The sequence below is a fragment of the Lontra canadensis genome, unplaced genomic scaffold (genome assembly GCF_010015895.1).
Source record: "Lontra canadensis isolate GAN:19392208 unplaced genomic scaffold, GSC_riverotter_1.0 scaffold328, whole genome shotgun sequence".
Taxonomy (NCBI): Eukaryota; Metazoa; Chordata; class Mammalia; order Carnivora; family Mustelidae; genus Lontra; species Lontra canadensis.
The window spans coordinates 98,044-122,626 of NW_022631322.1; the positions used below are offsets into that span (position 1 = coordinate 98,044).

At 39.9% G+C, this 24,583-nt stretch overlaps 1 protein-coding gene across 5 annotated transcripts in view; it reads left to right on the forward strand.

Annotated features, from left to right (window-relative positions):
- LOC116862788 (protein FAM91A1) overlaps positions 1–20,192 on the forward strand; it is a 40,604-nt gene extending 20,412 nt beyond the window's left edge. For all 5 annotated transcript variants that reach the window (XM_032850187.1, XM_032850189.1, XM_032850188.1 and 2 more), the window contains 10 exons: positions 430–562; positions 4,616–4,764; positions 6,509–6,643; positions 6,796–6,909; positions 10,802–10,874; positions 13,458–13,607; positions 15,567–15,671; positions 16,414–16,537; positions 17,844–17,913; positions 19,887–20,192. In XM_032850187.1, coding sequence (XP_032706078.1) covers positions 430–562; positions 4,616–4,764; positions 6,509–6,643; positions 6,796–6,909; positions 10,802–10,874; positions 13,458–13,607; positions 15,567–15,671; positions 16,414–16,537; positions 17,844–17,913; positions 19,887–20,069 — 1,236 coding nt within the window. In that variant the 3' untranslated portion in view covers positions 20,070–20,192. The remainder of the gene's footprint in view (positions 1–429; positions 563–4,615; positions 4,765–6,508; positions 6,644–6,795; positions 6,910–10,801; positions 10,875–13,457; positions 13,608–15,566; positions 15,672–16,413; positions 16,538–17,843; positions 17,914–19,886) is intronic.
- The last annotated feature ends 4,391 nt before the right edge of the window (positions 20,193–24,583 follow it).

Sequence of the window (24,583 nt, forward strand, 5' to 3'; positions counted from 1 at the left end):
TGTCCCTTGCAGCCAGTGATGCAGAACGGGGGGCATAGTGACAAGAATTAGAAGCATAATTGGTGACCATGGGTTGGAATACTTTTCTGGATGAAGCAGAAAATAGATCTTAGCTTTTTTTCTTTTTTTGTTTTAAGCACCCTATTTGAATCCTATGTGGGAGATAAAACATATATAATAGAATAATTTAGCATTAATTGGTTGCTTCAAATTGTTAGTTTTACTTGCTAGGATAATTTCTGTCATCTTCAAAGATATATTCAAATGGAAACTCAGCCGAGATTTAGGTTAAGATTTGTCTCAGTATTGCCTGGGCTAATTTTGGTTTACTGAGTCTTAGTAGTGTTTTAATGTCTGTACTATATGGTTATTGTATATTAGGATGAATGGTTTGAGAGTGATACTGCAAAATTTATTTTCTCGGTTTAGGTTCAGAGCACTGGTGAAGGAGAAGCACAGAGATACTTCGATCATGCACTCACTCTGAGAAACACAATATTGTTTCTGCGTCATAATAAAGACCTAGTTGCGCAAACTGCACAGCCAGACCAACCGAATTATGGTATGATAAATGTACTTGATTTTGAAGACATGACCCCATGGAACTTCTTTCTAAGAAATTAAACAGGTCATGCTTACTTATTTAATCATCGCTTAATGCATTTAGTGTAGACGGCATGTTGAATTTGCAACCAGAGGCTTGTTTTGTGACTTCCTTTGCTTGTCAGCTCTTTCTTATTTTACCTTTTCTCCTTTCTCCTGTGCCACTGACATTTGTAGTTATCTCAGTGTGCTTAGAACCTACAAAAACGGTTGGAGCGTTAACTTGTTTAAGTGGCTGGATGGCATGTAGAACAGGCCTCGGGTTGAGGGGTGAACAAAGCCAAAATGTAGTGATTTAGGAAGCCTACTATTTCTTGAAGGAAAGATCCCATTGTAGGAAAGGAATAAGCAGGAGTTTCCGATTGAAGTGCTGTTGTAATACTTACTGAAGTATTTTACTTAAAAAATTAAAAAAGAGAACAGAAAACCTTGTTAAAGAGTAAAAGAAAGAAGGCAGTGGCAGTTCTAATCTGTGATGAACCCTGACGTGGCTCTTGCCCTGGTCTGTACTCTTGGGTGTGGGATAGGTGGCGGCGGGGGGGTTCCCAGACTGTGGTTGAACGGATAATAGGTCCTAAGGAGGGCATTGCCACCCATGAATGCATGTTTTTAAAAAGATGGCACGGCTTGGGCGCCAGGGAAGAGCATTCGGATACCGTCCTCGCTCATTCACAGGAGCTGCGTCTCAGAACTCCGTGAATTCTTAGCTCGTTTCTTTCATTTACTTAAAATTTAAGTTCTGTTTTTCTGGCCGGGAACCAGTGGTTTCTGAGTCATACCCAGTTACATTCTACTTCTTTCAACAGCACCTGACTTTCTTTTCAGCTCAATTTGAGCATTTAAGAACAGAATCAGTTGTCACTTTACAAAAGTGGTCATGGAGATGAGGACAGAGATGCTGGGTAGTTGAGCCGAGTGAAGCCGGACACACTCAGATCCTGGTGACTGGCTTCTGCAGCTGTAGTATATCAGGCTCAGAGTTCTGCTTTAGCACAATTAGGACTGATTTCATGCTGGGGTTCTTTCTGAGATTGTTCATAAATAGTTGCGACTGGATATTAAGTCACCAAGTGCCAAGAGGCCAAAGCACTTATTCATAGGCATTCATTAATGGTAACCATTTTTTGGCTGCCAGGTAGATCATGTGACCTAAGCAACGAGCAGCACACTCTTGAAGATGTCTTTGTATGTAAAAATCCTGAAATTACTAGGACTTTTTAGGGACTTAGGGAGGTGATGGATTAGAATATTTGAAATACTCTGTCATAGCCATCTTGAAATATACCATCCTTTCCTGTGCATCATAGTGTCCAGGAATGTTAGTGCTGGTGACCAGTCAAATGTAATTCGTTTTATAGGTAGATAAATTAGCTTGTTTTGGTCAAATCTTCTGCCCATTTGTCCTGTATGGATTAGTCGGTGGAAGACATGGGACTTAAGTCCATGTTTCTTCAAAAAAAATTTTTTTTGCTCTATCCCGTTTATTACCTTCTCTTGAACGTTAAACTATTTGTTGATTTATTCCTAAACAATTTGTTGCTTAGTAGTCTGGACTAAACTTTGTTTTTCACCATGAATGGTCTGTGTACCAGAAAGTTAAATTGAATAAAAAACCTAAACCTTATCTGTATGAAAGTAGTTAAATATTATTGTAACTCGTGAGGTTGGTTTGATAGTGGACTGTTTTTGGTACTAGGTAGAGCTTTCATTGTTTAGTCTTTCCTCACTAAGATTTTTTTTCTGACATTTTTTCACTCATAACTGATTTATCAGTTTTATTAAATTTGTTCTTGATTTCTTGTATGTAGTCAAGCATAATTTCTTTAGTCTTTTTTTTTTTTAAGGTTTTATTTATTTATTTGAGAAAGAGAGAAAGAGCAAGAGCCAAGTGGGAGGAGGGGCAGAGGGAGAAGCAGAGTCCCCACTAAGCAGAGAGCCCGATGTGGGGCTTGAGCCCAGGACTCTGGCATCATGACCTGAGCCGAAGGCAGGCGCTTAACCATCTGAGCTGCCCAGGGGCCCTTTCTCTAGTCTTTATAGAACTTTGCCCCTTCTCTCCTTTTCCTAAGCCACCTGCTTAGCTCTCGTTTTCCTTTAAAATGAACCTCCCATCTGGCTCCAGCCAGATCTGTCTTCTCCCCCTCACTCTCCCACCTTGTTTGCTGGCTGTGTGCAACAGATGCTCTTCCTGATGTCTATGACTTGCTCTCCTCCATTAGCAACATTTTATTTGAAAATACCACAAATTTACAAAAAAGTTTTAAGAATTTAAGAATAGTATAATTACTTCGAACCCAGAATTTGGGAGTAAGTTGCGTACCGTGATCTTTGTCCACAAAATTATTCGGGGGGCGTTTCTTAAGAATAGGGCTAGTCCCTGACATCATCTTCAGAAGGTTAATTGCTACAGTACCTGCCATTCATATTCCAGTTTATCAGTTGACCCAGTAATGTCCTTAATAACATTTTTCCCCCTCAAATGCAGGATCTAGTTTAAGATTCAATACTACATTAAATTGTCATGTCTCCTTTATCTCCTTTATTCTGGAACAAGTCTGTAACCTTTTTTTGTCCTTTACGAAATTCTTATTTTTTTAAGAATATAGTCTCTTTTTGTTAGTTTTACTAGAAAGTTCCTCACGTTGGGTGTGTGGGATGTTTCGTTGTGATTAGGTTCAGGTCACGCACTCAAGTCCAGAGTATTACCTAAGTAACGTCATGTTCTTCTAAGGGTATGACATTCGGAGGCATGGGATTCCCATCCGCTCCCGTTGTGATACTAGTTTTGTTTTTGTGTTTTTGATTATTCTACTACGTAGTTAAGTATTCTCCCCTCGTGCAGCGACTCAGTAGTCTGTGGACAGGTACTCTGAGACCGTGTACATCACCTGCTGCTCGTCAGTACCTCCCCCCGGAGGGAGCGACCAGTGTTGTTCCTGCCTGAACCATTTTTGTCTGTGATGGTTGTAAATTGATAATTTTTTTTCCAATTCCAGTTCTTCCGGTAACAGTTGGGACCGAGCATTTTTTTATATTCTCAGTATGGATTGATGAATTCCTGTTTTTTTCAATGGCTTATAATTAGTCACTGTTCTCTCTCAATTACTTGTGTGCTATGGTTGTCTCCAGTTTTGCCAGTAGGATTCCTTTCAAGCTGCCTCCAGTTTCCTTGTGCCATGCCTCCATCTTTTAAAAGAATTCTTACATTTGGGGCAGTTCTTTACTTTCTGGCAAAACAGTCTTCTCTTGTACTTCTGTCCCAGTCTTGGAATCAACCTTTTCTCCCAGGAGCCAGGTTTCTTTTATTAGAACATGGTATTCAAGAGTGAAGTCCTGGTACTAGTTGTGCCAAGTGCTTCTGGGCCCTTCCAGCAGGCCATATGTTTTTTGGTTCATTCTTGCTTGAGGGGGAGATGAGCTAACTTTGTCTCCTGGCGTTTCTTTCAGCCTTATCTATCTTTTTAAGAGAATGAATAGGACTGGAATTTTCTGAAAGAGTTCTAGAATGGGAACACTGAAAATCTGTTACATGCCGAGGGACTTCTTGCTTTATGGACCAGCAGTCTTGGGCCCGTATTGTTAATGAGAACCTCTCGTTCCTATACCAAATTCAGAACTTGGCCATGAAACTCTTTGCAGAAATTGGAAATTGGGGGAAGCCAGGCCACAGCTTTTTTGTGGCCTGTATATCTTCATAATATGCCACCTCCTGGGAACGGCTGGAGATGGAGAGGAAATGAGGTAGAGCAAACACGTATTTCTAATACAAAAGGGAGTAGCCTCACAAAACCCCAGTAGACGGTTATCTTTCTAGATCAGGGAGTAAAGACTGTTAGCTTTAAATCCTAAAGGGTCTTCGTGGTTTCTGAGGGAATTTGGCACTATTAATAGAGATACTCTGTCTGTTGGAAGGATGTTGAACCACCAGGATGGTTAGCGGTATTTTGTCTTAGACATTGCTGTTCCACCTTTTCAGTCTTTCATCCTCCCTGTACGCTTGCTCATCGTCCAGGTTTTCCTCTGGATCTCTTACGCTGTGAGAGCCTTCTTGGTTTGGACCCTGCGACGTGCAGCCGAGTTCTAAACAAAAATTACACACTGCTCGTGTCCATGGCTCCTCTCACCAATGAAATCCGGCCTGTGAGCAGCTGTACCCCTCAGGTAAAGAGCCACTTGGAGCATGGCGAGTGCTGTCATTTCACCCTTCCCTGTGGTGACTCGAAGAAGAGGTTTACCGGTTTGATCATGTTATTTCTCAATTTGCAGATGCCGCATGCTCACATCAGTAACTCAGAAAGCAGTTTTGTATTTTATGCTGTTGTAAAACGTTCAGTTTCTGAGATAGAGTTGGTATGTTTTATTCATGTTTCATCTAGTGACTTGGGACACATTGACGTTTTCTTGATGAAGGCAGTGTTTTACTTTATTACTGTTTTTTTTTTTAAGGTTTTATTTATTTGACAGAGAGAGAGATCACAAGTAGGCAGAGAAGCAGGCAGAGAAAGAGGAGGAAGCAGGCTCCCTGCTGAGCAGAGAGCCCGATGCGGGGCTCCATCCCAGGACCCTGGGATCGTGACCTGAGCCGAAGGCCGAGCCTTTAACCCTCTGAGCCATGCAGGCGCCCCTTATTACTGTTTTTTAAAGATTTCTATTTATTTATTTGAGAGAGCGTATGAATATGAGTGGGGAGAGGGGCAGGAGCAGAGAGAGAATCTCCAGCAGACTCTGCACTGAATCTAGAGCCCAACACGGGGCTCAGTCTCAGATCCTGAGATCCTGACCGGAGCCGAAACCAAGAGTCAGACGCTCAACCAATGGAGCCACTCAGGCGCCACGTTGATGACTGCAGTATTTTAAAGGGAATGTTCTGGGTGCTCTATGAAGGAAGCCTGGATTGCCTGCAGGGATAAAGTCAATTTAATGAGGAAAAATAAAGTGTCTTAGAAGTGGAGTTACGATTGCTAAATAAACCGGAAAGGAAAGACTGCTTGAAAGCTAGAACTCTGGGTATCTCACAATTGACTTATGAACATTACTGCTCTCTTTTTAAACATAAATCAGTTGTGTATTTGTATGCTTAGCAAGGACATTGTGACCTCTACCATTTTCAGAGAGCGGGGATCATGTTGCTCTTCTTAGTGCTACATCCTGCCTGGTTCCCTAGATGTGCGAGGTTAATGGTGTAGAAGAAGGGAAGCGATCCTGGTACAAGGTTGATATTTATATGCTCTTCTAGCTGCCTTAGTGAGCATACCTCGCGCACCCCCAAATTTGTCCTCTATCCAGTAGGAGCGGTTATAGGTTAGCATTTACCAACTTTAAAAAAAATAATTCTTTGTGTGCTCCCCCTGCAACTCTATATACACACTTTCTCCCATTCTGTGACATGACTTCTAGGCCTAGTAGGAATCCATGAACTGAACAGATGATAAGATGGATGGAAGGTTCTCTAGTTCCTTTTGTGAAAAATCACATGTGATTAATGACAGTAACTGGCACTTTGAAATAGAGCTAATTAGATGACAGGTGCTGTTTTAAACCTTTTGGAACAATCTTACAGTGTCTTTACAAAGTAGATATTTTATCGCCGCATTACAGAAGAGCAAAGTGAGGTATAGAGAGTTATAGTGAGCTTCTTAAGATGATATAGCTTAGGGGACAAAGCCAAGATTCAAACCTTGGTGTTCTGCTCCAGAGTCCATTGTGTAAGATGTGCTTTCTCAGTTCTAGGATAAGATTGAAACTGTTTGAATGGAGCATTTGAAGTTTATTTTCATAGGGATAATAGCAGTTAACATCTATGTGAGGCATTACCTATTTGCAAGACTTCATCCTTGGTCCCTGGTGAGATGTGTCTGCTTTCATCAAGTATTACAACTTTATCTTCCCTGTTTTGTGATTCCAGCATATTGGACCAGCTATCCCAGAAGTCAGTTCTGTCTGGTTTAAACTGTACATTTACTACATCACTGGGCAGGGACCACCATCTCTTCTGCTGTCCAAAGGTACAAGACTTCGAAAACTGCCAGATATATTCCAGGTACGTTGTGCAAAGTGTGTCTCTTTTTTTTCTTTATTTGTGAGGAGGGTAGAATTTGGTAAGCAGTATTTTAATGACCTTCTGAAATTTTTTTTTTTCCATTTCTGAACACCATTTTATTCATCTTTTATTCATTTTTTTTTCCCCCATAGGGTTATGATCGATTACTCATAACATCTTGGGGCCATGATCCTGGGGTAGTTCCTACGTCAAATGTGCTCACAATGTTGAATGACGCCTTGACTCATTCGGCAGTTTTGATTCAGGTACTGCTGCTTTATTTGAAACAACCAATTTCGGATTTTGACTTGGAAGATTATAAGTTGTCTAGCTTTCTGCCGAGCCGCAGTTGGATGTCAGTAATTTGAGATTTGTAAAGCTGAAATGTAAGGGATCAGATGCGGGTTTTCGTGCTGGCCTTCGTCTGGAAGTGTGGGAATCGCAGAAACAACATGGACTTTGGAGTGAGACCCAGCTTTGAATTCCAGCTTCGTCTTTTGCTACCCGTGTGGCTGTATTTACAGTAGTTGTGTTGAGCTAGAATTCACATAGCGTACAACCCACCGATTGACATCGTACAACTCCGTGGTTTTTAGTTGTAGGCACACATGTCCACAGCCTTCCCCATGCTCATTTTAGAACATTTCCATCACCTCAGGAAAGAACTCCTGAATGCTTAGTTCTCCCTCCCTTATTCCCCAGCCCTAAACAGCACCTTACTATCTCTCTAGAATGCTTATTCTGGGCATTTCACATACATGGAGTCACGTAATATGTGGTATTTTGTCACTGACCTCTTTTACTTCGCAGAATTCTTTTGAGGTTCATCACGTAGCGTGTATCAGTCCATCATGAGTCAGTACTACATTCCTTTTTATGGCCAAAGAAGAGTCCCTTGTGTGAATAGCATTTTGTTTTTCCGCCTATTGCTGATGGACATTTGGGTTTCCACCTTTCGGCTTTTACGAATAATGGTAATCACTGCTACACATGGTCATTTATAGGTTTTTGTGTGGCCATGTTGTCATTTCTCTTTGGTGTGTGTCTAGGAGTGGAAATGCTGGGTCATATGGTAATTCTGTGTGCATCTGTTTAAGGATCTTCCAGACTGTTTTCCAGAGTGGCTGCACCATTTTACATTCTCACCAGCACTCGGTATTATCTGACTTGTTTTATTATAACCCTCCTAGGGTATGAAGCGGTATCTCACTGTGGTTTTGATTTGTGTTTTCCTGATGCCTAACAATGGTGAGCCTCTTTTCTTGTGCTAATGAGCTGTGTGGCGTTTTGAAGATACTTCTCTTATGCTTAGTTTCCCACCTGTAGAATGGCCATGACAATATTTACTGTATAACAATGAAAAGTAATAGTAGCAGCTAATGAGGGGATAAGCAATTTATAGCCCTAGGATTATTGAATGAAATAGGACTGTGTGTGAAGTGTGCAGCACACTTTCTGCTTCATAGTAGGTTCTCAATAAAGATTTCATCAATTTATTCAACTAACAATCGTATGTGCCATATTCTGTGCCAGTTAATGTGGATATACAAATAAGACATAGTCCCTGAGTTCAAGGGATTTAAGTCTGGTGGGAAATGTTGCCTAAGCAGTCCATTTCGGTTCTTTCCTGAGTGCTGAATAGGATTATATGGTGCACGCATTAGAGTAGTACCCAATTCAGCCTTGAGGCAAGGAGAAGGGCTTGGGGGACACTCATCAGAGACCGTGAAACTCAGGCTGAGTATAGAAGGATGATACAGAAGAGAGCCCGGCCAGGCACAGGGGTTAGCAGGAATAAATCTCTGGGCAGAGATTTTTTTTTTCTTTTTCCCCCGCTGCTGCTTCCCTAGTACCTAGAACAGCACCTCGCTCAGAGTAGTTTCTCCTGAGTGTTTTGATGTACACTCCAGGCAGGCCCTGGAGTGGAGTGTACATTGACCGTTTTGCTACAGAGCTTACACTGTACCCTCTACATTGATAGCAGCCTGTAAAGGGTACTGAGCAGGGGATTTTTATGGTCAGTGTGTTTTGGGAAGATCAGCTTGGAGAGGATGCTACCCAGGTATGCTGCCCCCAACCCAGCAGCGTAAGAGACCTAAAGCAAGAAATCCGGTTAGGATTTAGTGTATGAGTCCCGGTAAGAGGTGAAGGCAGCCTAGATCAGGGAAGTGGTAATAAGAATTGAAAGCGAAAATGGGTTCAAGAATTATTACAAATTAAGATGAATAGAATTGATCAGATGTCTGAGAAGGATATGAGAAGAGGAAGAGAATGATTCCTGGGGTGTTGGCTTGTGAAAGTGGAAGAACGGTGCTATCCCTGCTTGACAGAATAGAGGAGGAAGAGCCAGTCACTGGGGGTCAGATGATGTGCTGCGTTTGGAGCGTGTTGAGTATAAGGTGCCCATGGGACATGTGCATGGTGGTGCTATCTAATCGGTAATTGAAAATATTTTGATATCCAAATGAGAGTTAAACAGGAGACACTGACTTGAGTGTCTGCATCAGCACGAGGAGGTAGTTGAAACCATGAGGGACGAAGTGTTAGCCAGGAAGGAGGAACACGAGGCAGGGTTTCATGGTGGGAAATGACATAATGGAATGGGTTAGGTGTGGGCTCCAGTCAGTCTGTCTAGATGCAGATCTTTGTTCTACCGCTTATGAGGACTCTCGGGTGAGTTTGATAATCTTGAATTCCTTCGCCTGCAAACTGGAGATAATAACAGGTTCTGTCTTTATAAGGTTGTTGAAACTTATGACCGAGTTGCATAATCTGCACAAAACGGGTAGAGTCCTACACGTAGCACACAGGAAGGTCTCCCGAGATGTTCAGTGTGAGGTGGCAGTGGTAGGAGAAGCAGACAGGAGTTTCAAAGTTTTGTTTTTGCTCAACAAGAATGCCTTCTTTATTAAGTGGTATGGAAGAAATACACCTTGCTGGAATTCATAACAAAATCAAGATTTTGATTAAAACCACACTTTTGTTACAGCAGTCTTGATTAGGGTTTAAATCGGAACTGTACCAATGAAGTTGAAAAGAACTGTCTGAAGAAATGTGTTCGGGTTGTTGTATGAACCATCTTAATGAGTGCTATTTTTCTCTGAAATGTTTTTTTCTTTTATAGCATAGTACTTTGACTTCAATAATGTATAGGTTTTTTTGAAAGGGAAAAACGTATAGATTGCCAGTGTCAACTTAAATTTTCTATTATAACACCACTAAATGCATGTAAACATTAGATTCTTCATGTTTATTATTTTTACATCAAAACATTTGGGGATTTAAATGCAAAAAATCCTTTAAAACTAACAGAATTCAGATGAACATTAATTGAATGCAATAGTAAAACTAAATTATGCATAGCATGGGAGTGGGGTGGTTAGACTCAGATTTTTCTTAATTTAATTTTTGAATTAATAGAATCTTCACATAATTCAGAAATAAAACACTATGAAAAGATGCACAGAGAAAAGTGTTACCGTACTTCTTATATTGTCTGCTCCCTTCTCCCCTTTTCTCCTCCAGATCAGATACATTTATTAGTTTTTGCTATCATTGTCTAGGATTTCTTTGCATGTGCGAGCCAATGCACAGTGCTATCCCCCTGCGATTTTCACTTAGCAAGTGGAGACCTTTCCATTTCAGTTCGCAGGGAGCTTGCTTCCCCCCGCCCCCCTTCGCTGCTGCCTTGAAAATACATCCATTAATTTACTGAACCCCTGTAGAGGGGCTTTTATAATTATACAATCTTGAATATATGTCAGTGAATGAAGGTTTTTGAGTTTCGCATTCCCAGCTCATGATCAGCCAGGCAGTTGACAGTGGGATTCTTTCATCAGAACTACAGCTAACCCTTGTGCGAGCGTGCTCAATTTTAGTCTCCGCTGCCTCACCTCATGGACCTGTTAAATCGGCCTCTTTGTTTTTCATTAGCCATCCACTCCATTGGAGACACATGGCCTTGTAAATTATAATATGCCCTCAAGATGGTCTTTGCTTGGTGGAGAAAAATTAAAAAATTGTTGAAAGTTTTTTAATGGAATATTAATGTAGGGTATACCATAACATGGCATAGTCTTATTTATGGTTTGATGATCTGTTTGTTCTTGGAAATACAGGTTTCTTTTATACCTTTCAACTGTGTTTCTTCACCTTTAGGGACATGGTTTGCATGGGATAGGAGAAACTGTCCACATACCGTTTCCATTTGATGAAACAGAACTACAAGGAGGTACCTTACTTTTGAATTATATCTGTTTAACTTCTTTATCATTAATCTTTGTCAGCAGTTTGGTAGAAAACGTAGCAGGAAGTGAATTCTTAAAATTTTTCAGTCCTAGGTGCTTATGCTGCTTTTAAAGACTGTTAGCGAAGATGGAGGCACCTGGATGGGTTGTTGGTTAAGCGTCTGACTCGTGATTTTGGCTCAGGTCATGATCTCAGGGTCAGGAGATCAAGCCCCATGTTGGGCTTCACACTCAGCGAGGAGTCTGCTTGAGATTCTCTCTCTCCTTCTGCTTCCCCTGACTCTCCGTGCCCTCATGCTCCTGTGCTCATAGATAAATAAATCTCAAAGAAAGGAAGGAAGGAAGGAAGAAAGGAAGAAAGGAAGGAAGGAAGGAAGGAAGGAAGAAAGGAAGAAAGAAAGAAGGAAAGGAAGAAAGGAAGAAAGAAAGAAAGAGGCAAAGATAGTTTTCTGTCATGTGCCTTTTCCCACAAAGAACTAGTAGAATAAGACTCAGGACCTTTGAAGGAATGCTAGTCTGCCTTGGAGATGAAGAGTTTATCGGTGGGTCCCTGCCTGCTGGAAGACTAGGTTTTCTCTCTGTTTAGCCTTTCACTTTCCTTGTGTTGTTTATTTGGAGGCTGGAGGACAAGACAGTTCATTGGGAATATTTCATGCTTAGTTGATTTTTTTCTCCCCAATGTTGCATACTGTCCCTCCTACCTCACGGGGGCTTTTTTTTTTTTTTTTTAATTTTATTTATTTATTGGACAGAGAGAGATCACAAGTAGGCCGAGAGGCAGGTAGAGAGAGAGGAAGGGAAGCAGGCTTCCTGCTGAGCAGAGAGCCCGATGCGGGGCTCGATCCCAGGACCCTGGGATCATGACCCGAGCCGAAGGTAGAGGCTTAACCCACTGAGCCCTCATGGGGGCTTTTTAAGGTAATTTAGACCCAGGTGTCAATCAACATGTATGTACTTTACAGTGTACGGAGTACTTGTATGGATTCCCTCTTTCGGCATTTGAGTTTACCATTAAATATTATTTTTGCTATTAGAGAGGATGTGAGTTAGAGGTTGAGCTAAATTAAGCTAGTTAGAATCAAGGGGGGAAAGCCCTGTTTAAAGTTAGCTCTTTCTAGAATTGGATGCGAGCTACAAGTGCATTTGATGAAAGATGCTCACAGAATTTCTGTTAAAAGTAAATTTATTCTTCCTTCTGTTTATTATAGGAGATAATCCTCTCTCTTTTGAATGTTAAAAAGGTATATATATTCAAAAGAAAAACATTATCTGATTTAAACTGCCATATATTCATACAGCACTTACATTTCCCACTCCATGTAAAACTGCTGTTCTGTAACCTTATGTTATGGTTATGTTTCTGGTTTCATATGTTTTTTCTGTATATTTCTGGTTCTTAGAGCCATGATGCTTGAATTTTTAGAGAGCAGTGAATGGTTCAAGTAAACTTAGGTTAATTTATATAAGAACTTAATGTTCTTCCAGAATGATAGTAGTCACCACTTTGCCTTACTTCCCCAAAGTAGGGAAAAGGAAGGTTTTAAAATTATTTTTTTCCTCTTCACATAGCCAGACTGCAGAAGCCTTGCGTTTGAAGTTCAGTTCTCTTTTGCCTGTTGTGAATAAATGTGCGTGAAATTTGGAGAAGAGTTTTCTCTTCCAAAAAACAGCCCCTTTCTCAGAAATAAGTACTTCTCTGCAATTAAATTCTGCTGCTTAATCCTTTGACACTTCATAAATTCTGTGGGAAAAATATTTGTTCACCTGAAGATACAGGCTAGTGACAACAGGATCTTCAAATGTGTAAAATCTTAAAGACTGATTAATAGCTCTCTTGCCTTGGGAGAGGATTGTGTGAATAATAAAAGAAAGGAATCTTCGTATTTGAGTATGGAGCATCTTTTTGTTTATAAGTTCACTGAGTTATGAGGAATTGCACTAATATTTGAATAATTTATTAAGGATATAGTTTCAAGTGCACTTTAGCTTTAGTTTCAGTAGGAATAATTTTACTTCTAAAAATTTTTCAAAAACATGGTGTGTATTTAATACATTTCTTGGCAGAAGCCCAACAAGTAAGCATTTGAGGCAGAATAGAACCACAAAGAGAAGCCTTGAGAATTTGCCCCGACTGGTCCTGTTTGCTTACTTAGGTAATTTGTTTTGATACAGTAAATGCCTCCTGGAGGCTGTAAATAATATGTGTACACCGGCCTTTCATGTTCATGGGTAGTTCTTTGTTAGAATCAGTGTTGATAGATTAAAGTTCTAAGAGTTGATTAATAGGGGGCGCCTGGGTGGCTCAGTGGGTTAAAGCCTCTGCCTTCGGCTCAGGTCATGATCCCAGGGTCCTGGGATCGAGCCCTGCATCGGGCTCTCTGCTCGGCAGGGAGCCCATTTCCCTTCCCCTGTCTCTCTGCCTGCCTCTCTACCTACTTTTGATCTCTGTCTGTCAAATAAATAAATCTTAAAAAAAAAAAGAATTGATTAATAGAAGTATAGTTACATTTTTGATGTCATGTTATAAAACTGTTTACTTAAAATGTGCTGTCAATCTTTGTCCTCAGAGTTTACTCGTATCAATATGGGTGTTCATAAAGCCTTGCAACTATTAAGGACCAAAGTGGACTTGCAGCATTTTTGTGGCTATGTCACCATGTTGAATGCTTCTAGCCAGCTTGCACACCGAAAACTCAGTGATGCTTCTGATGAACGAGGTCAGCCAACAGTTGGGTTCTTTGAATTAAGATCATTTTGTGGAGTTGATCACAGTCTTAATACTTAAGAAGCAGGGAAACTTCCGTGGGATGTTGAATTATTTTATGCTTGGTGTTTTTTCACTAAGATGATGGAGTATTCTGTGACGTTATTTGGACAAACCAGTTGTTGGGATGGAGAAAACACTATGCGCCCAGCTAAAGGGGTGCTAGCCTGGGGTTGGAGTATAGAATGGGTGTGGGGTGTTAGCCCTGTCATCTCTGTAGGTTTTAATTTAAGTCCTTTTGTGGGGTGATGGCTTCAAGACTTCAGTCTCTGTGTAATACTGTTTCTCAAGTAGAATGAACAGTTTTTCCCATTGAAGCTTTCTCTTTCTGTCAAAGGCATGACTGTCTCAGTAACCCAGGCCTGTAATCTTAATCTTTGTCTCTTCCTTCTTTTGCCATGATGGCCGTTTAGTTTCCACATTCTGTGAATCAGTCTTTAAAAATGTCTGTTATATCCTATCTTCCCTTCTCCGTTTTACATTCGCCGTGACGGTCACGCTGGTCTGCGTCTCAGTCGTCTGACCATGAGTTGTTGGAGCCTTGTCCTGCTCGTTAGCCTTCCTGGCCTCATTCTCCTTCCTCTGTCTCCACTCTAGCCTTCATGCTGACAACAGCTGATTTTCCTTTTTCCTTTTAATTAAAAAATGTATTTTCCCATCACCTTCTGCTTACTGATTGTTTCTGCTCTGGAAGAATTTTGGCTTGTATGTGGCTTTGGTACCAGCTCTGGTCTGTGACTCTAGAAAACCTTTCAGTTCAAACATCTGCTGTTGATAGATATTGGTTCCCTAAGCCTCTTAGCATGGAATCCTGAGTAAATATGGTCCATTGCTCGATGTCCAGTGGATTGGCTTGGCTCCCTTTGAGTTACATATCCAGCCTTGGTCCTTTACCTTTGGCCGGAGAATCTGAGTAAATCTTAACAGTTGGCCGCCACATATCACAGGGCATTTTCCAAACGGGGGTATGGGTAAGGCAGTCATTTCAAAGCATGTCTGCTACAGTCATTTTTATTTCTTTCACCGCTCAAACATTTATGGAGTACCCGCTTAGGTGCTGAAAGGATTGAAATTACTAAGACCAAAGGAAGGGAGACAAGCCAGTGAACCAGCCTGCCTTGTAGTGTTAAGAGGCTGCGATAGAGCTTGGCAATGGCTTAATGGGCTGCCGTAGGACAGAGAAGGTGCATCTCGGCCCTTCTGAGCTATCAGAGGAGGCTTCTTAGAGAAGGTAAAGTTTGAACTCAGTTTTGAAAAGTGAGGCTTTGGGTACATAAAAGATGTTTGTTTATTTGGACAGTAGCAGCCTTTCAGGCAGAGGGAACCAGGCAGAAAAATAGCTCTTCTGGGCCAAAAGAAAGAATTTGTTGGAAAGTAGTAGAAAATGAGAGTAGAGAAGTAGGTAAGGTCAGGAGATCTTGGAGGATCTCATGTGCTAAAAGATAGGAGGACTCCAAATCTTGAAGAGGAGTGACATAATCTGGCTGCATGTTTCCATGGGGATAGAAGCGACTTTGGTAATGATCTAAGTGAAAGTCTGAACTTGTGTTCTGACTTTAGAGTCCTCGTTTCCTGGGGCCCAGGTTTCCCCACTTCGGCGCCACGTATATTCTGAGTTGGACAGTTCCGTGTTGTGGGGCCTATCCCGTGCGTTGAAGCATGTTTAGCTCCCTGGATATCAGTAGCGTCCCTCTCCCCATGCTTGACAGCTGCATCGGTCTCCAGACATTGTCAGAGGTCTTCTGGGGGGCAGGATTGCCCCCTAGTTGGGAACAGCTGCTATAGGCTGAAGACCCTTCGTTGTTCTCCATTGTCATTCCTGTTGCTGGAAGTCTTCTCTCCCTTTAGGGCTGACGGACGACTTACGCCAACTACGAGAATCCTAACGTTGTGTATGTCTTTTCATTGCAAGGAGAACCTGATTTGGCTTCTGGCTCGGATGTAAATGGGAGTACAGAGTCATTTGAAATGGTCATTGAGGAAGCAGCTATAGACTCGTCAATAAAACAAAACTCTGGTACGGCTTTAAGAATTATTTGCAGTTTTAGGGGAACCTGGGTGGCTCAGTGGGTTAGGCCTGTGCCTTCTGCTCAGGTCATGATCTCTGGGTCCTGGGATTGAGCCCCGCATTGGGCCCTCTGCTCAGAAGGGAGCCTGCTTCCCCTCACTCCCTGCCTGCCTCTCTGCCTACTTGTGATCTCTCTCTCTGTGTCAAATAAATAAAATCTTAAAAAAAAAATTATTTGCAGTTTTAGATTAGCTTCAGAGATTGAACTCTTCTGTTAAATCATTTGGATGTCATTTGTTTGCTCTGATTATCCATAGTGGGCCTTTTATTTTAGTAAGTATTCACTAGGAAACATGTTTATGTATTTAGAATAACAATGAAAATGTTACAAAAATAGGACCTGAGAACAATGACTTCAGTTTCATTTTTCCTGTGTTAAATTCTTTCATCTTGTTGATGTCTTACAGTCTCTCTCTCTCTCTTTTTTTTTTTTTTTTTTTTGGTAAAAGGCCATTTTGAGCATCTGGTGAAAACTTTGTGCCTTCCCCCCAGAAGCATGTACTTACTCAGTAAAGATTCTTTCCTGTTGCAGAGATCACTGACCCGCCCTAAGTCCTCTCCCCTGTGAAGCCCATTGGTGGACCCCAGGGGTAGGAGGAATCTGAAAATTTCTGGATGTCTGTTAAGAAACCCTGGTCAGTTAAAAATTTGTAAATACGTATGTGATTAATGACTATAAATTGTCTTCTAGTTGCCACAACAGAAGCAGATTGGGTTCCTCTCGAGCTGTGCTTTGGAATTCCATTGTTTAGTTCAGAATTAAACCGGAAAGTTTGTAGAAAAATTGCTACACATGGCCTTTGCAGAAAAGAGAGGTAAGGGTTTATGTTCACTGTCATCTTTTCATCTGTGAGGCTTAGGCTGTCAGTTGCCACGTCTTATTTTCCTTTATTTCACACATGAGCATAGTAATGGCCTTGTGTCTATTCATTGATTGAATAAAGATTGCTAGCTTAAGGGTTTTACTATATTTTTCAAAATTAAACTTTAGCATCTCAAAACTTTGATACATGCAAACATTGGGGGCACATATTTTGGTTAATTTTAATTATGTTAACTTAGTTACCCGATTTGGTTAGAGTGTGATATAAATTAGCATGCTTATGTGAGATCGTGCCTAGTGTTTGTAATATGTATGTCTCTGTAGAATGTTTCCCTTGTGTATTTCTGTCCCTTTGAGCAAACACACTCAAGTTATGTCATGTAAATAGTGATTCTTTTGTTGGAATTATAGCTGAATTTCTAAATTTTCTTCAGTTTCACATTTTCTAAAGTGAGCATGTATTACTTATCAGAGATGACGTGGAGGTTTGTCTTGCATGCCGACTCTGATCCATTGGGAGCCGTTGCTAAGAGGCAGTGTTGGAAAATTTTTACGACTGTTGAGCAGAGAGGAATGTCCTTGAATCTGACTCTCGTGGCAAGGGTGTCTGGGAGAGTGGATGTCCACAAGCCTCCTTGACTTCTTCATTTAAGAAAACAAAGTTGGATAATAATTCATTCAGTTGACTTAATAATATTTTATCAGAAGATTAAAAGTACTCAGTCGACACAAATTTCAGTAATTCTCCAAAAGTCATCTACATGAATAAAAAAGTAGAAATACGATACAGCTTTAAAGATTGCCACCATAATTGTTACCAGTTTCCATATTTGAAAAATACTTGATTTTGGTGGGTTGATATATAGTTATTCTGTCAGACCTTTTATCAGGATGTATTTTAAAATAAATTTGGGTATTTGAAGTTGGTATCATACTTGTCATTCCTACTTGAAAAGTTCTCTTTCATTTAACATTTGTATTTGCTGCTAATAGTTTAAGCTTTTGCTAATGGTAACTTCTCAGTTTTGGTTTTATACGTGATTTTTTATTTCAAAATGGTCTTTTTAGGCATTATTAACTCCCAGTTTTAATATTATTAGCTTGATGAGAACCATGGCAATTTTCATTGCCCCCAGGACAGTTTCATTGATGAGAACCGTTGAAATTTTAAAAAAAATTTATGTGATTAATCGGAATATATTTACATATATAAATGCACTTAAGTTGCTGAAATTAAACTCGCGAGATACTCATTCTTCTCATTAAATTTGTTTTAAACTTTTGCCCCTGTTTTTCAGCCTTCAGAACCTCTTACATTCCAGTAGAAAACTCTCTCTACAGGTCCTTAACTTTGTTCACTCATTCCAGGTAACAAAATTTTAAAAATATGGTATTTTTGCATAGAGCTTTAGAGGATAGGATGCAGAACACTTCCATGTTTGTCCTGGGTCTCCACAGTAATAAAATAAGCATTAATTTTCATTGATAAATAAAGATGCTGAGATTTAGGAAGTTCATTTTCTTGCACATGATTTACTGGCTGGGTGGAGAAGGTCTAAAGCTGGGACTCTGTTCTGTGCCAGGGCATCGTTCAACAGAAACGCGTTACGCGGCTCCCATGCTGCGTAACTGCGTTAACCACACACAGGTGCTGGTTGCTGGGTATGATCTGCCCCTGTTAACTGCAGTAGTTCTGGGTTGGGGCTGAGGCGGCTGTTTGTAGTTCAGGCCAGTGCTGTAGACCTTTTGTCTTCCCCTCCCCCAGGGAAAGAAAGGGTACTCCGTAGATTTGATTTGTGGATAAACTTTTGGACAGAAATATTTCTGTTCAGAATATCTGATCCAGTGTTACAAAATCAGTATTTTGGAGTTCTGTTTCATTTATTTTTTTCAATAACTACTTGAGGCTGCCAGACCCTTTACTAGGTGCTGGGGAAGCAATGCTGTCCAGGACACTAGTAGAATTTATAATGTTTGAGAGACAGAAGATAGTGGAGTGAACATTGAAATATGTAAGTAATTACAGATTTCAGTAAGCACTTTGAAAGGAGCCAGACTCCTTGGGATCTGATGGAAGCCAAAGGGAGACCTAATTTAAATGGACAGAGATGATACATAAGCTGAAACTTCCTAAGGGATGGAAAAGAGTATGTTGTGCAGAGCTTAGTAGGAGCAAAGGTCCTGTGTCAGGAAAACACTCTGTGTCCAAGGGAATGAAAGGGAATGAAAGAAGGCTGGTGTGGCTGAAGCCTCATGAAAGTGGTTGGGGAGGTGGGGCATTGGCAAGAGGTGAGGCGGAAGAGGAGGGGAGGCAGGGCCTTCTAGAGGATAGTAAACAATTTGTATTTTATGCTCGAGTGCAAAGAGAAATTATTAAAGACTTTTAAACAGGAATGACATTATTTCTGATCAACTTTTTTAAAAGATTAGTTACTATTTGGAGAGCAGATTAAAAAGGGACAAGCTCGTTCAGAGACCATGTGAGACTTTTTGGTAGCTGAGCACCCTCTTGAATTAAAAATAACCCCAAATTCTGCATGTATCCATAATAAAAGTTTATTACCCATGTGTACTGTTATATCAATCAATTATGTATATTATAAAACATAACACAAAAATAGAAATTCTTCAGGGATGCAGTAGTTGATACAGGTTTTCTAAAATTTTTGTAGTCCCATACCCCATTTTGGAGACCACTGGCCTAGACTGTGGTGCTGGGCTGTGGTGAATGAATAAAGTGTTGGAGGCGGATTGCTGGAAGCTGGCAGTTAATTCAGTGTGAGGAAAAGATTGACGGTGAAAGGAAGGGAGGAGTCAGGCATGATTCTCCAGTTTCTGGGCGAGCTTGATGTGTGGAGTAGGGAGGACAGGGGAAGAGCTTGGAGGGTGAAGATAACCTGGTAGGTGTGGAATGGATGGCGAAACACCAAGAGCCGATGTGAGGGTGTGAGCCTGGAGTCCTGGGGAAAGGTCTGCCCTAAATATGTGAATCAGAGAGCCCTGGGAGCGCATGGAATGTTCTGGTGCTTAATGCTATGTGAGGGGTTTTTAGAGATTGTCTAAGATTGAACCTTTGTCTTCTCTTACAGTCTCATAGTCCATTATTTCTATTTATTTCTAAGCACTTAGGACAGCCTGACTTGTACTAGCCATTATCGCATTGCGGTGATACCTGTCGCTGGTTATCTCAGGGTCTGTGAGGTAGAGATCTGCGTCTCCCGCAGTGTTTTGCGTTCCATAAACATTTCTTGGGTCAGCGAAGTCTGTATTTATTATGGCCTGTATGAAGTAGTTTGGTAAAGTGTTGGTTATAGGATTTTTCTCCTTTCTTTGTCTCTCAGGAAGGTGCTTCAACCCTGGACGTTCCCACCGAGGCCGGCTTTTCCAGCGTGCTCTCGCAGTCCTGCGCCGAGTCGGGCGTTCCACTTCCGGCAAAGAACTTAATATTTAAAGATGGCGTCTTGTCAGAGTGGAGTGGACGGTCACCCTCCTCGCTTCTTATTCCTAATCTCCATTTGCAATAATTTGGTTCCACCCTTCGTTGCTCACACTTCTGCCTTTTTTCTTTCTTGACGTTAGCTTTATAGTGCCAGCCACTAAAAAGCATCGTGCTGCGGCAGCGCAGTTCACGCTTCACTGATGTTCAGCAGTTGGGGAACGGGTTGGCGTTTTCTGAAGTTTCCCTCATTATGGCACCTCCTCACGCCACAGAGAGCTTTTTAGCAGCCTGCACTGTATTTTTTACCTTGAGACAATCTGCATTTCTTTTATAAAACTGAGGATATATACTTTATAGGCTTTACGATGACTGTTACCGTTTATAAGCAGTCACTATGAATATTGTAGTGGTAATTTTATATGTTAGTTTATCAAACATAAATCTTGTTTAATTTTATATTTTGTTACCTACTCTTTAGGGGATCACGGGAAGAGGCGGAACTCTTCCCCTAAAAAGGCTTCTTGGTACTTTAAAGTAGCAAAACTATAAAACAATAAACATCCAGTTTTGAGAGATGATACGATGGGGCATTAAGAATTTCTGTGGATGTCTGTAAATTATGTATATGAGTTGAACATTGTCGAAGGTATGTAAATCAGCATAGTTATGTATAACTTAACCTTGATTTATAAGGTCTTAACTCAGACTATCACTATACATTGACATCTCATGAGAAGCTTTGAAAAACATTCTATTTTTAAACCAATGTTTATATGTGGACTTCCGTTGTCACTCTGGGCTTTATATTTTCATAGAGTCTTTATGGAAGAATAGAATTTATTTTCCACTCTTGTAACTGTGGCTGCTGCACGTTTTCACCCAGACTGATTCTTTGTTTAGTAGCTTTACCAATGAATTGTTACGAAATCGAATTTGATGTTTTGAAACCAAGGATTGTGATTTTAGGTTAGAATTACATATTAGAGGCATTAAGGCTATGTCTTCTGATAAAAAACACTTTGGTGATAAACCTGCTTTGAGGACTTTCTTAGGCAATCTGGATCTTAAATTTATGTGACTAGTTTTGGAGGAACTGAGAAAAATTGAGTAATTTCAAAATGTTTCTTTGGTCATTGGTTCTTTTAGATATCAAATGGTAATAAGAATAATTGGAATCAGTTTCTAGATTTTCTAAGTTACTTTCCTTGGGAAGTTTGTGCAGTGTTATAGTTTAGTGTAGCTCTTCTCATAGGATAATGGTTTGCTCGTTTAAAACTGTAACCAAACTAACTGGTCAGACAACATATATATCTAAAATACTAAAAGCGTTAGAAAATTCGGGAATGTTAGAACCTAAACATTTTTGCTGATAATTTTTGTTATTTATAGAACTGGTATTTGTGTACTTAACATACTTCTGGAAAAATATGCCTTTCTTAAAACTGTTAACGTAGCCATGCATTCAATACCATGGCCTACCTATAGAATTGAATATCTCGGAGCAGGTCACCTGTGACACACAGTCAGTGCTGTGTTTTGGGGTAAGTGCAGTAACGTTTCGTTTTCTACTTTGTCTTATATGAGGTAGAAATCAAGTGTATGTTATAAATGTTTGTCTATAAAAGGAAAAATACATACTAATATTAAAATAATTTCTTATGACTGTGAATCACTCATTTATTTTTCCAATAATTGATATTGTACATTCCTAGTGCTATTAGGTATGTATGTAACTTTTATAGTTTCTCAACAGAAAGTTGTAAGTATTTCACTTGATCAGGGCTCTTTAATCTCATTTTCATCTGCTTTGTTTATATTAACTGTAGTTATTTTATTTATTCCTGTGTTAATCTAAGCCTACAGTAATGACATGTACACTAATAAAGAATCGAATAATCTGTAGTTGTTGGCGGGGAACCCAGTGGGTGGAAAGTTGAAAACTTAAAATATGGGAGTGATTTGCTGCTGTATTTCCTTTGAGAGATAATGGAGGAAGAATTGGGACCTAATAGTGATCATGAATTTTAGGGAAAGTACTGGCAAAACAGGTGGGCAACTCCCATGAATGAGGAAAGGTTCTGAGTCTCAGTTGAAAAACCTCTCATACTTTTAAGGAGGGAGAATCTGCTTTTTAGAGCTGTTAGTAAAATGTGAAAGCTGCTTTTGTGCTTTGCTTTATGAATTTGGCTTTGTTTCATCCGTGTGTTAACTCGTGGAAAGATGCAGCTCCTAATCCTACAGGTGTTGATCCAATTCAACAAAATGTTAAATTTTAAGTGTAGACTTCATTTGCCAAAGAAGACTTATGAAAGAATTTTAAAGTAATTTCATTTGGCTTTGTGCTACCTCCCCCTTTCTTTTCTCCCCTTAATGTACTTAAACCGTGGGAAACATTCTCTAGAAACCAAGAGAAAAATATCCCAAAGGACACAGAATTTGGTGTGGTACAGTTTCACCTCTCAGGTGGGTCTACGGAAATGGGACTTTGTGTCATTTAAAACCATACCTGATTTTCTCGATTCCTTTATTTCATTTTAAATCTGTGATCAGATGATTTTGTATTCGTTTTTTGGGGGAATATCAGTTTCTTTTACTTGATGTTGTCAATCTTCTCTGCCATTCATGTTTCTCTTTTATGTTCAGTGTTTCAAATACAGTTTGTATTTAAAGATTTTAAAGTACCACAACTCTGTAACTGAGTACAGTGGCTTGTTTTCTGGTATGATGTTAATATTCTGCAACAAAATGTATAAAGTGTTGTCAATTTGATTATTGACACATATAATATGTTTACAAATAAACTGTGGTGTTGATCAAATTACTGCAAAAATGTGTATATAATCTCTAAGTCTCTTTCTTAATATTAAATATAGCCGTGCGTTCAGTGCTGTGGCTTTTCTTTACTTTTCTTTAATGAGCTTTTAATTTCAGATTTAGAAGACATTTCGGATTTATAGGAAGGTTGCAGAGATAGTCCAGAGATGTTTTCTACACCCTTCCCCAAGCTTCCCCTAATGTCACCACTGTATAAACTATGGCATATCTGTCAAAACTCAGAAAACTCAGACAATACTGTTTACTATACTATGGACTTAATTTGGTATTTATCTGCCTTCCGCTAATGTCCTTCTGCTGTTCCAGAATCCGATCTAGAACATTGCATTGCATTTCTTTTGTCGTTGATGCCTCCTTTGTCTCTTCCAATCTGTGACAGTTTCTCAGTCTTTCATGACCTCAACACTATGAAGAGTGCTGGTTATTATGTAGAATGTTCCTTAATAAATGGGTTTGTCTGATGTTTTCTTGTGATTAGATTTGAGGTTATGCTTTATCAGGAAGGATACACAGAGGTGCTGTGCCCTTCTGCACCGTTTCACATCGTAGGGTACGTGATGTCTGTAGGCATTATTGGTAATAGCCCTTCATTGGCTAAGTTGGTGTCTGCTGGGAATTTCCACTGTAAAGTATTTTCCTACTTCCTATACTTTTTGCCTTTGGAAGTAAATTACTAAGTCTAGCCCACAGTAAAGTGGAGGAGGGTAGTATCTATATACATTACTTAGAATTTTTCTTAAAATTTGTTCCTCTTTCCTATTTATTTGATCCTTTGTTTATATTAGTAATGTGATCATGGCTATTTATTTTATACTTAGGTTAAAATCTAATACTGTTATTTATTGTGTAAATTGTTTCAACTTGGGCTGTTGAGAACTCTTTGAGGATGACTCCTAAATTCTTTTGATGTGCCTTCCTTTTTTTTTTTTTTTAAGACCATATTTTTACTTTCTAGCACTGCCAAGTATTATCTTGATGCAGGCCCTAGAATTAGCTGTTTCTCCAAGGAACACTGGTTGCTTTTATCGAAGACTGGTATTTAGATACCAAGATCTGGGTGTTGGGTTTGCTTACTGCTACTGCTTCTACGGTTTTTTGGTGAAATGTGCTGAGAGTTACTATATGCGTACTAACCAGTATATGGTACACATCTCTATAATTATTTCTTGATATATCTGTATATATGTTGAATTAAACATTCAGTTATACTCACTGAACCAGCACTGCAGGATTCATTCTAGTTGTACCTCTGTGTTCGTTTATAACTTTTCTCTAAGAGTGAGAACCCTGGCTTCTTTATAATTTATTTGCTTATTTGTTGAACCTTGGAATATTTCTAAAGTGGTTTTGGAATAGTCAAGTTCTACCCCTGTGAGAAAAATGGCCCCACTGGAGTACAGTATTGAAGTAAGTGTTTTTGTCCTGAGCCTTATACTAGCTACTCGAAGCATCATTTTCCAAGGTAACTTAGTTCAGCTCCTGTTATTTCCCACTTCCTTCATTAAGGTTATGTCAGACATTTGGAAAACAGATTGGCTTGTCACTCTGTGCCTTCCATCTGGGGCCTCTTACATCTCAGTTGAGTTTTTCATACTATAAAATTCACTCTGTATGGCCTTTGACAAATGTATGGTATGTTCCCACTGTCACAGTACTGTATAGAATAGTCCCATCACCCTAAAAATTCCTCTCTTACTCCCCACCATCACAACCACTTACCTCTTTTCCATTCCTATAATTTTGCTTTTTCTGGAATGTCATAAA